At 35.5% G+C, this 13,262-nt stretch overlaps 1 protein-coding gene across 1 annotated transcript in view; it reads right to left on the reverse strand.

Annotated features, from left to right (window-relative positions):
- ADGRB3 (adhesion G protein-coupled receptor B3) overlaps positions 1-13,262 on the reverse strand; it is a 736,029-nt gene that overhangs the window by 160,897 nt on the left and 561,870 nt on the right. The window contains exon 17 of the mRNA XM_037139787.2: positions 1,449-1,575. Coding sequence (XP_036995682.2) covers positions 1,449-1,575 — 127 coding nt within the window. The remainder of the gene's footprint in view (positions 1-1,448; positions 1,576-13,262) is intronic.

Genomic DNA, 13,262 nt, shown 5'->3' on the forward strand with positions numbered 1-13,262 from the left:
CTCAATCTCTAAAATGACTATTTCTAGCTCCCCCCCCCAACTGTGAAGTAATAAAGGCCTTAGAGTTTTAAATGCTTGATAATGACTTATTGCCCACTTTTGGCTTTCTAAAATTAAAAAAAAACCCACTAACTTACAACTTGGCTAACATTCACATGTTACATTTTTCCAGCTAAAATTTGAATCATCATTCACTGTTCTTCAACTAACTACAGTTCAGTTATTTCACAATATGTTTTTTGGTACAAATTACTTTCATCCTCCCATTTACAACTCATTAAGTGACCTGAATCTGGTACTCAACTATTGAAAAATTTTCAAACTTTCTGACTTTTGACAACTTCATTCTAAGTCCAGTATTCTCTCACTTAATTTTACTTGCTTGGTCTCTAAGGATATAGAAGAAAATACAATTTAAATGCAAGATCTTAGAATGTATTCAGTGATTTCTTTCTATGAACAAAATATGTAGAGATAATTTTCACAATGCCAGTATCAGTCCCTAAATATATGACCTTGAAAAATAAGCTTTATATCTTTAAAAATATATATCAAGATTATAAGTAGTCAAAATATGAGAGATTTCTTTCATAGACACTAGCATGATACTAACTAATGAAATCTGTTGTTTTTCATATTTTTTATATTGGAAGTTTGAAGAAATGCACTTTAAGATCAAAAGTGTTCCAAACCTTAGACATGCACATTAAATTATATTAAGTTTTTTTCCCCAGTCATTGAAATAAGTAAGAAGAGTGAGGTATATTTTTTAGGCCAAATTTAAACAGAATATCACAGAAATCTTAATAATCATTTTTCAGTATTTCAGCTTTTGAAATAATTTTCAAAATACATTTGATGAGGATATTATTTTTCTTTTAGACAGTTTATACAACTATTTCAGAAACTAGTTTTGTAAACCTATATACTTTTAAGAAATGATTTTACAGTTTTTGACAGCCCATGCTTTTAGGAAAAGTGCATTTGATTATTTAAAAATAAATATCCAAGGACACCCCCAGAAAACCTGTACTGAAAATATTCAATGCAGATATGCAATGTGTTTGGCTGTAGTGTCTGGGGTCTTCATTCTACTATCAACAGTATCCTCAAACATTCCCCAGAACAGCTTTCCAGTTCTAAAATAAAGGTTAAGTTGGCAAATATTTTTATTTGAAAGTTTGCAACATATTAGCAATATGATTGAAGTACATCATCAAAACTATACTGCAGAAATTTCAAGTTAGAAGATATAAAATTAAGTAGAATTTAGTTATAGCACACAAACTACATTCATTTCAGCAAGCTACTGTAGCTAAGGAGGAGAACCCAATTTTGCCACCCTGCAACATTTTCCATTTCCCCATTAAAATGCAGTTCCCTGGAGAAACACTTGCCACAATGTCCCTGCCTTTGCATTAAAGCCGTGTTTTCCCTTTGTTACTTACTATTTCTCTAGGTTGCTGAGCCAAAATGGCGAAGGTAGAGAGACGATCACATAAGCATTTCGTATGGGATGCATCGGTAAGCACAGTTTTACATCCCTGGGTGGACCACGTTCCCAAAGACTCGTTCCTGCAAAGGTGGGGTGGGGGGGGGGGAGATCGGGATAAATACGCCTGACGGCCAAATCCGTAAAGAAGAAAATGCAGTTTAATTAAGAGAATTGTCTACTGTAATTCTCGTACAGGAAAAAAAATCTACTTGTTGTTGAACAGGACGTAATTTAGATGCATCTCCAGTAATGCAAGGCGAGAGTGTTTGGAAAAAGCAAGCAGGCGGTGGTGCGGCGTGCGTGCAGAGAGCTGTCCAGCGCTGGGGGTGCTGAAACCAGGACTAGCTCTGTCCAGCCCTCTGCGAGGAACGGCAGCAGCGGCAGCGGCAGCAGCACGAGGAGCCGCCAGAGCATTGGCAGCCGCTTCCTATGCTCATCGGATCATTTCAAACACTCAGAGTGTAAAGAGGCTTTTTACTCTGATTCCCGTCCCGTATTTTTGGATCATGAATGCTTGCTTTTGAAATGCGGATTTCTCTGAAAAATCCTGCCTAAAAAGGTTACATAGGTTGAGTTGGGTGATAGGATCTTCTTCGCTGCTGGTTAGGGATTTTTCCTTCCTTTAGAATTAGCTGCTGTGAAAAATTCACCCTGGAAACGGGAAACAGCAGCAGCGGCATCAGCTGGTTCCGATTCTCATTGCCTATGCCTTGTATCCAGGGGCGGGGTGGGTTTCAGACATAAGCTTTCCACTCCACACTCTGCTCAGCCCAAAGTGCCTCTGAAGCCTTTGACACTTCTTCCCCTGTCCCACCTCTTTGCCCTGGAGAGTAAAGCATTAAGCTACTAACTCCAAGTCAGATGGAACATTTAGAGGAATAAGTCCCCCCCGCCACCAAGTCCAGTAGGAAGGTGGAAAGAAGGCCTGTTTCAATTTTCTCTTTGGTGTAGCCATTCAAAATTCTAAAGCATATGGTTTATTTCCCACCCCAGCAGAACAATAAAAATGGTATCAACCTACACCTCCTTGGTAGAGAGGAAGGAGGGGGGAGAACCCATCCACCCAAGCTAAACTACTCTACAGGAGGCAGAAAGAAAAAAAAAAGTTATCGGTTTAACCAATCAACTTTATTATCATTACACGTGCTATATACTGACTGCACCAAATGTCACCTTCCCTCCCCCAGGCATGGAAACTCTCTAAGTAGCAAACCTATGTATGTGTGCATTTAAATTGCAAATCAAGTTACTATCTGTGTTAAAACTACTCTAAAACTCAGAGAGGATAATACATGGCTTAATGTTAATTTTGATGACACTTTTGATTTCATCTACTTCATCTCTTAATGCCTAAAACTACTGGGTTAAATATGCACAAATTCAATGAAAAAGAGGCTTCTATATGACAGTGGAACTTCCAAGTTGGGCTACAGAATAAAATTCACATAATCTCTTTGTGGTATCTAGAAGCAATGTCTTTTTAATATTCATGATTTAAGCTATTAATACTCATGACTGAAAATACTCTTTACAAACTCTTTTAAGGTGAAATACACTGTATTTGGGCAGAGTTACATAACAATTATTCCTAAGTTTACCCAAATACTTATGTATCAGCCCATCCAATTTTTGGTCAGTCTCTTTTCTTTCTCATGATGTCATGTGCCCATGCCAACTTTTTAAAAAGATTGGTTAGACCTTCACAAATGCAATGGTATTTAATTCCAATTCTACCTAAACATACAACTTCAATTTATTTCATTAGCTATCTCTCTCTTATCTTCTTGTGACAAACACTTAAGGTTATATAAAAACCATTTATCTTAACTGATTAGAATTTAAAGAAAAAAGATTCATTGAAGCGAAACTGACATTTTAAAATATAATTGCCTACATAATTTATTCTGGATGACAGCCTTACTCTAATGCAGTATATATGCTTTCAGGACGGAGTCCAGGACTTACACTTTCATATTATGTGGTTATGACCAACAAAGCAATTTGAAGGCTTAATGTGGAAAAAAATCTTCACTGTAAATAAGACCTCTATTAAGACAAAATTACATATTCATATCTAGTTAGTTTACTCAAGAAAATGTTACCATCACTACACTTTGTCAGATATAAAGTCTACGTTCAATATATTTCTAGACTCTTCAGATCATGTAAACTTTATATGCCATCTTTTTAAAAAGTAGGTCAATTTAGTTTACTTTGTACAATTATTGATTTGCTGACCCAGACCAGCCCCAAGCAAAGGTGGGAAGTGACACTGGTTTCCATGCTTTGGTCTTTCACTCCCTGCAGCATGAAGTACATCTAATGCCCCTTCCGCTTTCCATGTGTACCTTTTTGAGGCCACATAACTTCTGTCTTTACTTTTCTTTGCAATTATTAGCCCTCTATGTTGACTCTATCTGAATAAACTAATGGATAATAATATCAAGCTGTGCTCAGTCATTCATGGGCTTATACCAAGAAATAAAGCACAAAATAATGCATCAGATAAATGTATCTGATAAGAAACACCAGAATTTGGAGATGAAGAGGAAAAAAAGATCTTAAACAGTGAGGGGTAACAACTAATTTCTACTCAACTCCCAAGAGTTGAGTAAAAAAAAGTTTGATGTCATTCTGATGCTAAATTTCATATTCATAAAACCTCTTGATATTTTAAAACCATATAAAACTCTTACAGTTTTTAAATCACTAGCATACATGTCACTATTATTATAAAACCTATAGCACATGTCACCTGTATTTTCAAACATTTCATAGTTTATTCCTACTACATAAAATTCTTTCAAATCATGCTTCATGTGTTTGATTGATTTCGGGAGACCTTGTAAAGCAAACTGATATGTTGTAGAGGTAATGTGAAGCAAAACAGCTTCCCCAGTCTGTACACGGCAAGTGTGGACTATTCCAACAGTCGTGTTATTTTTTCATGTCGCAGTTTTGCATGCTGTGATTAATGGTATATCTGTAAATTATCCTTAGCTATTGAGTTCAGGTTGTCATCAATAAGGCAAAAATGTAATAAAGTATATATGAACATTAAACATAAAAATAACAGACTGACAATGTCAAACACAGACACAGAATAATGAATGATACAGACATAAAAATTACATTGAAAATCACATACAGTGTTTCTTTTTCATAGTGTCTTTTTTGGACATTAATTTTTTTTTCAAATAGTTTTCAAAAATAAGTAGGCCTGAAGAAATTTCATACAACCAGCACATTCTGTGTTGGTTACACCTACATTCACCCATGTTAGCTGTCATCTTACCTCTTCTCCTTCTGCCTATTATTAGACCTGCTAAAAGAAGAAAAGAGTCTGCCTGTCCCAAGGATTCAAAAATACATACCCACAAGCACAGAATCATATAAAAATATAAAACAAAAATCCATAATTTCTCAGCTTAATATTTGAGCCCATTCCCCAATTTCCTAAGAATCTACACAGTTTCTGTATGGACCTGAGTACATTGTTTTGTTCTTGATTTTATGGAAACTTTCAATAATATAGCATGTTGATTCTCCAGTATTTAAGCTTAAAGAAAAAATTATCTGTTAGCCCCAATGAAAAGTTGTTTAGTGCCCTGGCTGGCGTAGCTCAGTGGATTGAGTGCCAGGCTGTGAACTAAGGGGTCACTGGTTGGATTCTTGGTCAGGGCACATGCCTGTGTTGTAGGCCAGGTCCCCAGTGGGGGTGGAGCATGAAAAGCAACCACATGTTGGTGTTTCTCACCCTCTCTTCCCCTCTCTCTAAATATAAATAAATAAAATCTTTTTAAAATTTATTTATCTTTATAGGGGAAGGGAAGAAGAGAGGGAGAGAAATATCAATGTGTGGTTGCCTCTCGTGAGTTCCCTGCTGGGAACTGAACTGCAACCCAGGCATGTGCCCTGACTGGGAATTGAACCACGATCCTGTGGTTCGCAGGCCCATGCTCAATGCACTGAGCTATGCCAGCCAGGGCTAAATAAAATCCTTAAAAAAAAGTTGTTTGGTAAATAACAGAGCAAAAACTTACTCTGACACATTTCAAAAGTGTTTAAAAAAATCAAACTTATCTTTTGAAATACCAGTACTAGATATTCCATTCAAATCAGTCTCTTATAAAACTGTCTATTCTGCTTCATAATAAATCAATGTGTAAAGTGTATGTTATGAGTAAGTTATACACTTTAGGAGGTTTATTATCTCTTAGAATATTAATGGTCCATTTATTCAAAATCAAAATAGCTACAATAACAATTTAAGAAATCTTACACACAGTTTCTTAGTATACTATTTTTACAGTGTGTGCATACTGAAAGTAATTATTTCCCAATCATAGCAGTGTTAATTAGGTAAACCAATGCTATTTCTAATGTAAATATATGGCTCTTGCTTCAAATTATTCTCAAAATATAGAACACTTTGGAGTTTAGATAGTACCAATTTTGAGTAGAAACAGTCTTTGAGAGTAATTTCAAATACTAAAAGGATACTGCAAATACTGCAAACACTTCTCTCTAGCAACTATTACTATCTGAGAGCACAGTGAATTATAAAATTAGACAGTTTTGCTAGAACTGACCTTAGTGATGATCTAGCCCATTGGTTTTCAACACTTGTTGTGCGTTCAAGTTACCTGGAGACCTTTAAAAACTAAACTCTGGATGGGGGCTGGGTAGTATTACTTTTCTAATTACTTTTCCAGATGATTCTTGTGAGCAGCCAGGGTTGAGAACCACTGATCTATCCCAACCACTTAGTTTTATAGATGAGGAAAGTGAAGTGACATAAATTTAGACAACTTGATTTAAGTCACAGAGTGAGAAGTAAAGCTGGGCTTCTTGTTTCCAAATTGGAGATTCTTTTAATGCTAAATTTTAACTGTTACCTGTTTTGTTTTTTTTTAATATCAGTGTATGGTTGCCTCTCATGCATCCCCTGCTGGGAACTGGCCTGCAACCCAGGCATATGCCCTGACTGAATTGAACCACGATCCTTGGTTTGCAGGCCTGCACTCAATCCACTGAGCTACACCAGCCAGGGCTGACTGTTATCTGTTTTAAAACAGAATGCAATGAATATGTCCTATGAAGTTATAAAAAGATCTGATCTGAATGTCATGCCTATTTACACTGAAAAAGTTGTGGCACTAGAGTCATAGTTTTAACAAAGTATGACAACTATAGATAAAGTTAGCTAATGAGATGGCCACACTTCAGGTTTCTATTCTATTTTTTTAAAGTGATAAATGTTACAATATTAAAAATGATTTTATGCCAACTTTTCATGACATGAAGTATCTTCCACCTCTCAGTGAGATCATTTACCGCTGGAGGTGATACAAAGACTTAAACTTCAAATTATGAAAACAAGAGAATAGGTAAAAGTTAAAGTTCTTTTTTCTTCTAAAAATGATATCCTCTATATTTTGATTCAATGAATAATTCTGATTCAGTTATTTTTATATCAGTTATTGTAATGCCTATCTAGTATTATATACTAGTTCGTGTGCACACACACATCCACACAGTTATATGTACAGGGGTGGTAAAAAGTAGGTTTACAGTTGTTTGTATGGAAAAATACAAATTAATAAATAGATAATACTATAAGAATAAACTGTTTTGCATACTCACAACTGTAAAACTACCTTTTGCCAACTCCTGTGTATAACTATAAAACAGTAATACGAACATAAAGCATATAAACTCCATTCACTGGGATGAAATTTAGAAGCAGGTACTTTGCCACCATCAGGAAGAACACTTACTGCTCACTACGCTGGGCCTGGAATTAACTGTGGCCCCTCCATACTATAATACCAGATTGCTAATTTGTTACTTAGAAATGAACTATATTCAGGAATAGTCTACACCTATATCTTTCCCAAACTTCTATGTGCCTAAAAGTCATTCAACACTAGAATTTTAGTTGATAAATTTACCTCATTTTCTTCATTTTTATAAAGTTCACACTCTCTAGACCACACTAGAATATTAGTGCTTTTGAGAACTGTATCCTGTCTGACTTTGAATCTCTGACATACTGCTTTTCACTAAGTAGGAATTTAATAAATGTTTGTTCCACTAATTTAATAATTATTTACATTTCAAGAGATACTTTTAATACTACTGGATCCAGGTTGTCTCAGCCCTATTTCATTTTCTATCCTTGAGCATTTAACAGAAATGCCATCTGAAGAATATCAGTAGGTCTTAATAGGCTCATCTACTTGTTTTGGTCTTCAAAAATCATTGGATAATGAACTCCAAAAGACTCAGCATCCAGAACTAGGCCCTGAGTTTTCACTAGTCAGTCAATTATTTAGTGAGTGCTTTTTAAATGCCAATGTAGAAGACACACATGAAAATAAAATTAACATAGTTTCTTTCTTAGAGAAGCTTCTGGTTGAGAAAACTACATGATCCAAAAATATTTTCTGCCTTATTAGCTCTAAAAATTATTCTAAAAAATGCTGTTAGTTCTACCCTTTTAAAAAATACTTTGTTTATTTATTATTAGAAAGAGGGAAAAGGAGGGAGAGAGGGAGAAAAACACCAATGTATGGTTGCCTCTTGCACACCTACTACTGAGGACATAGCTCACAACCCAGGCATGTGCCCTGACTGGGAATTGAACCCATGACCCTTTGTTTGACAGGCCAGAACTCAATCCATTGAGCCACACTAGCCAGGGTAGGTGGCTTTATATTCCAAGCCACCATCATCTCTCATTTGGATGAATCTCAACACTGGGCTCCTATTTCCATTCTTGCCACCTTACCCTAAAGTTCAGTTTTAACACAGCAGCCAGAGAGATCCTGTGACACATATGTCAAACCATGTCACTCTGATTGAAACTCTACCAATTGTTCTTTCAACATTAGAGTAAAAGTCCTTATAACAACGAACGAGGACTTATGTAACTTGGCCTGTCATTGCCTCTCTACCTTTATCTCTTAATAAACTTTGTCCGCCATTTTCAACCACACTGAGCTTCTTGTTTTTTCATCTTGGCATTTTGTGCTGGAAATTCCCTTAGCTCAGAATGCACTGCTCCAAGCTATTCACATGAAGTACACCCTCACATCATGTTCATTCTCTCTCTTTATGTAATCCTACCAGAGATGTCACCGACTATCTGATATACTACAGTAACTCCCATCTGTAGTAGATTACAGAAGGGCACAAATTCCCTGTAACTCTTTTCACCAAGAGGTGGAGTTTATTTCATCTTCTTTTGAATTTTGGTAAATCTTGTGATTCGATTTGGTCAGCAGAATGCAGTGGAAGCTATGTGTGACTTCTGAGACTAGGCCTCAAGGGTTAGTTTCCACTCTCATCATCTTGAAATTCTGCTTTCTTGAGAGGTAGCCTAGACTAGCCTCACAGAGAGACTGGCACTAAATACCATCCAGGTGAGTGAGGCCATATTAGATCACCCCGTCTCAGGGTGAACTGTCAGATGACTACAGCCTCGTAAATGCCACCAGGTGAAATCAACAGAAGAACCAACCAGTGGAACTCAACCAAATAGCTGACTGTGGAATTCTGAGCAAATAAAATGGTTGTTGTTTTAAGCCACTAAGCTTTGAGGTCACTTGTTATATAATCATTGAAACACTTTCCAAGAATTTCCCACATGCCCTTTGCCTTTACCCTGATTTGTTGTGGTCCAGAGTACTTACTATATCTGATATATTATAAATGCATCTTTAAATGCATTTCTTTGCTTATTTTTGATTACTACAATGTAAGCTTTATGAGGACAGGGATGTTCTTTATGTTCACTTCAGAATTTTCAGATCCTAAGGCAGTGCTTGATGCATAGTAAGTACCAAATAAATATTTCTTGAATGAATGCCTGGTACAGAATTTGGCCTTTTACAGTTAGAATTCCCCACATCATTAACTCATTTATTTATTTGACAAATATTTATTTCGCATCTAACATGACACAGGTACTGTGCTAGATTATTTTGTGGACATATTAAGTTAGCACTTTGTCTTCTGGAGCGTTAGAGTCCGAATGGAAATTATCTTGCAGATGTGGTGTCACTGCCTCTTTGTTATAAAAGACACAATAAAACCAAGAACACATTGCTCTCGAGGGTCATTAAACATCATTTGCAAGAAAGGTAGCACCTGTTTTATTGCCAATAATATTTTTGCATTTATTTACTTTTTAAATTGTGGTAAGAACACTTAAGATCTATCCTCTTAACCATTTTTTAAAGACTATTTATTTTAAAGAGAGGGGAAGGAAGGGAGAAAGAGAGGGAGAGAAACATGGATGAGGGAGAGACATCGATCGGCAACTGAGGACCTGGCCAGCAACCCAGGCATGCGCACTGACAAGGAATAGAGCTGGTGACATTTCGGTTTGTGGGACAATGTCCAACCCACTAAGCCACACCAATTAGGGTCCCTCTTAACCATTTTTTAGGTGTAGTGTATAGACTATAATCACAATGTTGTATAGTAGATCTCTAGAACTTCATTCATCTTGCACAACTGGAATTTAATACCTGTTGAACAGAAACTCCCCATTTCCCCTCCTTTTAGCTCCTGACAACATTCCAAAAGTACAAGTGACAAGAGCCAATAATAGATAAGTGGACTATATCAAAATGGATAGCTTCTGTACAGCAAAGGAAATAATTAACAGAGTGAAGAGGCAACCTATAAAAAGGGAGAAAATACTTGCAAACCATCTATCTGATAAAAGGTTAATATAAATATATAGGAAACTCCTACAATTCAATAGCAGAAACTAAAACAAAACAAAACATTTTAAAATGGATTAAAAAGTGAGCAAAGTATGTTTTGTGGTTGTTTTTAAATTGGAAGTAGAGTAGGAAGGAGTATGGAAAGGAATAACATTAAGGAAGCCAATTTACTGGGTTATAAATATGTATAAATATCTTCACCATGATTTATTAATAATTAAAGGTTAAAATATGCTAGCTGCCATCATTAATTAGTCAATAGGCAAATAATAATAATTACACTAATGAAAATAACAGCTAACATTTATTGAGTATCTACTCAATGTTAGATGCTATGGTAGATACTTTATACATGATTTTTTAAAAATTTAAAACAAAATATCAAGGTAGATATTATTGTCATTTTCCCAGATAGAAAAATTGAGATAAATAAAGGTAATGCCTGTCTCCATGCAGAATTATGGGAAGCCTAGAGATAAAGAACTGAGAGATGGGGTTGGAAGTTGCCTGGATATTTCAATCTGTGTAACATCCATGCAAGCCCTGGGCTTCCTACCTTTGGCTTTATTATTTTATACTTAAAAGAAATGAATACAACTGAGAGACTATGATTTTCCTAAGGCTATTTAGCTGATAGAGGGCTGTGCCAGGAATTGAGCCCAGGTCTGCATGACTTCAAAGCAGATTCCCCTTCCTCTGTTTTCTCAGTGAGGGGTAGATACAATGAGAGAGCACAGCCAGAATGAAGAACATGGAGGGAGAGTGCTCAGAGCGGGTGACAGTATTTTGGGAATTAAAATCTCACAGAAAATAAGTGGAAAGGATCTCACGAAACAGTGACTAGTCAACAAAGTAATAAGAATAAGAAGGAAAAGTTGTAGCTTGAGAATGATCATTGTGGGTAGGGGGGAGGGCACTGAGAACCCCTGAGAGAACAGTTATAGAAAAAGGGTAAGATGAAAACTAGATTTTTAGAGGTTAAAAAAGGACCCATGTAATATCAAACAGTTTGGCAATGAAAGGAAAAATATTGCATCCAAGTCAGGCAGCACAGAAAAATAAAATTCTGTCAATTATGTTATTACTTTGAGATAGGAATGAATCTCCTAATACCTTCCAATGCAGACCTAAAAGTCCACAAAGAGAGAGATTATACAGGATGTGACACTGAAGTTCCACAATTTGATTCAGAGTATTCACAAGGGTGTGGATTTTAAAAAATGAAGAGACAAAAAAAAAAAATCTTGTACTGAAACTCAAAGGGGAAAAGCATTATTCCTTTCAATAATAGAAGAAAATCCTAGAATAAAGTTTCATTTATATTATGTTAGGCCTTTTATCCTCAGAAAATTTCCAAAAGTTTTATGGTATGTCTAAAAATTTTAAAAAAAATACATTTTAGTTCTGTATATAACCAGATTAAGAAAGACTTTCAAAGTCAGTTTTGAATGTAGGTAAAGGCAATCTTAATTTTTTCTTTTGTTCTTTTTAAAAGACTTTTAAATGCTGTGAAAACTGAGTGTTAATCTCAAAAGCACAAAGTAATCATTGTATTTGGATAATTTCTCTCTTAAAAAAGCTGTTTATCTGGGCTTGTAACCAACCTTCAGTTTGATATAACATGCAACAAACAGCTGAGGTGCACAACCTGAGAAAAGGGATTAGCAAAACAAAGTGGAGCAAATCTGGACATACAGGGTGAGGCAAAAGTAGGTTCACAGTTTGTATGGAGAAATACTTAGCAAATAATAATTCCAGAATAAACTGTGCTTGCATACTCACAACTGTAAACCTACTTTTGTGTGTTGCCTTCCATATTAATTCTCAGACAATATGAACTTAAAGCCTGTTCTGGGATATGGATAGGCCACTATAAAATTTACATAACAATATGCATTAAATATTTCACCAGTTTAAATTTAACATGTTCATTTCCTGATTCTAATGCTTTGTTTCATATTCCTTTTGTAGAGGATTATTCCAAAATGTGTAAAATAGACAGAAAAAAGATTGGAAAAAAGATTGACAAAATAATTAACAGTACTTGTTTTAGGGTATTGAATGATGGGTGGATTCTTTTCAGCTTTATATTTTTTGTACTTCTGTGCTTTTTCTCATATTACTACATTACCTCTATAATCAGAAGTATTTTGAGATTCAGAAAGAAAATTATATGAAATAATATCAAGCTATCCCATGATTATTAGATTAATTCTTTTATAGTGTTTATTTGTTGGAAATGGGAATTTCTTCATTAAGTGCTTTTATAACTTAAACCATAATATCCCCCTTACCAGAAAACTAAAGAAGATATGTCCAGAAAAATTTATATGTAGCTTTCAAAATATTTATATATTTATATGTGACTTAAGAATATAAGAGAGTTCTTATTTCAAATGGAATCTCCAAATATTTTATTCTTGGAAATCAAGAATAAAATTAATATGCAATTAATGAATGACAAAATGAATTAATATGTCATTTTATGGCATATAATATTTTCTCTTACACTATAATAGTATTATGGTGCAGGGAATAAATTAATAGCCACTGGATTCATAGACTGACATTCATTTTCATTATTTTGCATTATTTAGCAAGGAAAAACCTTATATAATCTTTTGCTAAAGTTATACAAATAATTGTTGAGAACTGCCCTAGCTAGTTTCAGAAGTTATAATTCCCCATGGCTAAGACTGACTAAAGGACCTTGGGACCATAAGCCATTTAGGAGACAAAGCTTATCTTCCTCGTAGGGTACCACTTCTGCCCCCTTTCTCTTCACCCAGCTTGGCCCGGTTAGCCAATGACAGATAAGATACCTCAAGAGAGGGATAACCTAAGACAGGTGTGGTCAAGAAGGGGCCCTCAGGGAAGAACTTGAGGGGCTATAGAAAAAGGGGGTGATGGACCCTTGCCCCTTGGCTTTGACATAGCCTGAGTCCTCATTCTGTCTGCAAGAAGTTTCCTAATCTCTTGGCTGCCTTACTTCCTCTGCCTGACTTAAGCCTGAAACAATGCTGGAGGTG

Source organism: Artibeus jamaicensis, unplaced genomic scaffold (assembly GCF_021234435.1).
Source record: "Artibeus jamaicensis isolate MK-2021 breed Jamaican fruit bat unplaced genomic scaffold, CSHL_Jam_final contig_388, whole genome shotgun sequence".
Classification (NCBI taxonomy): Eukaryota; Metazoa; Chordata; class Mammalia; order Chiroptera; family Phyllostomidae; genus Artibeus; species Artibeus jamaicensis.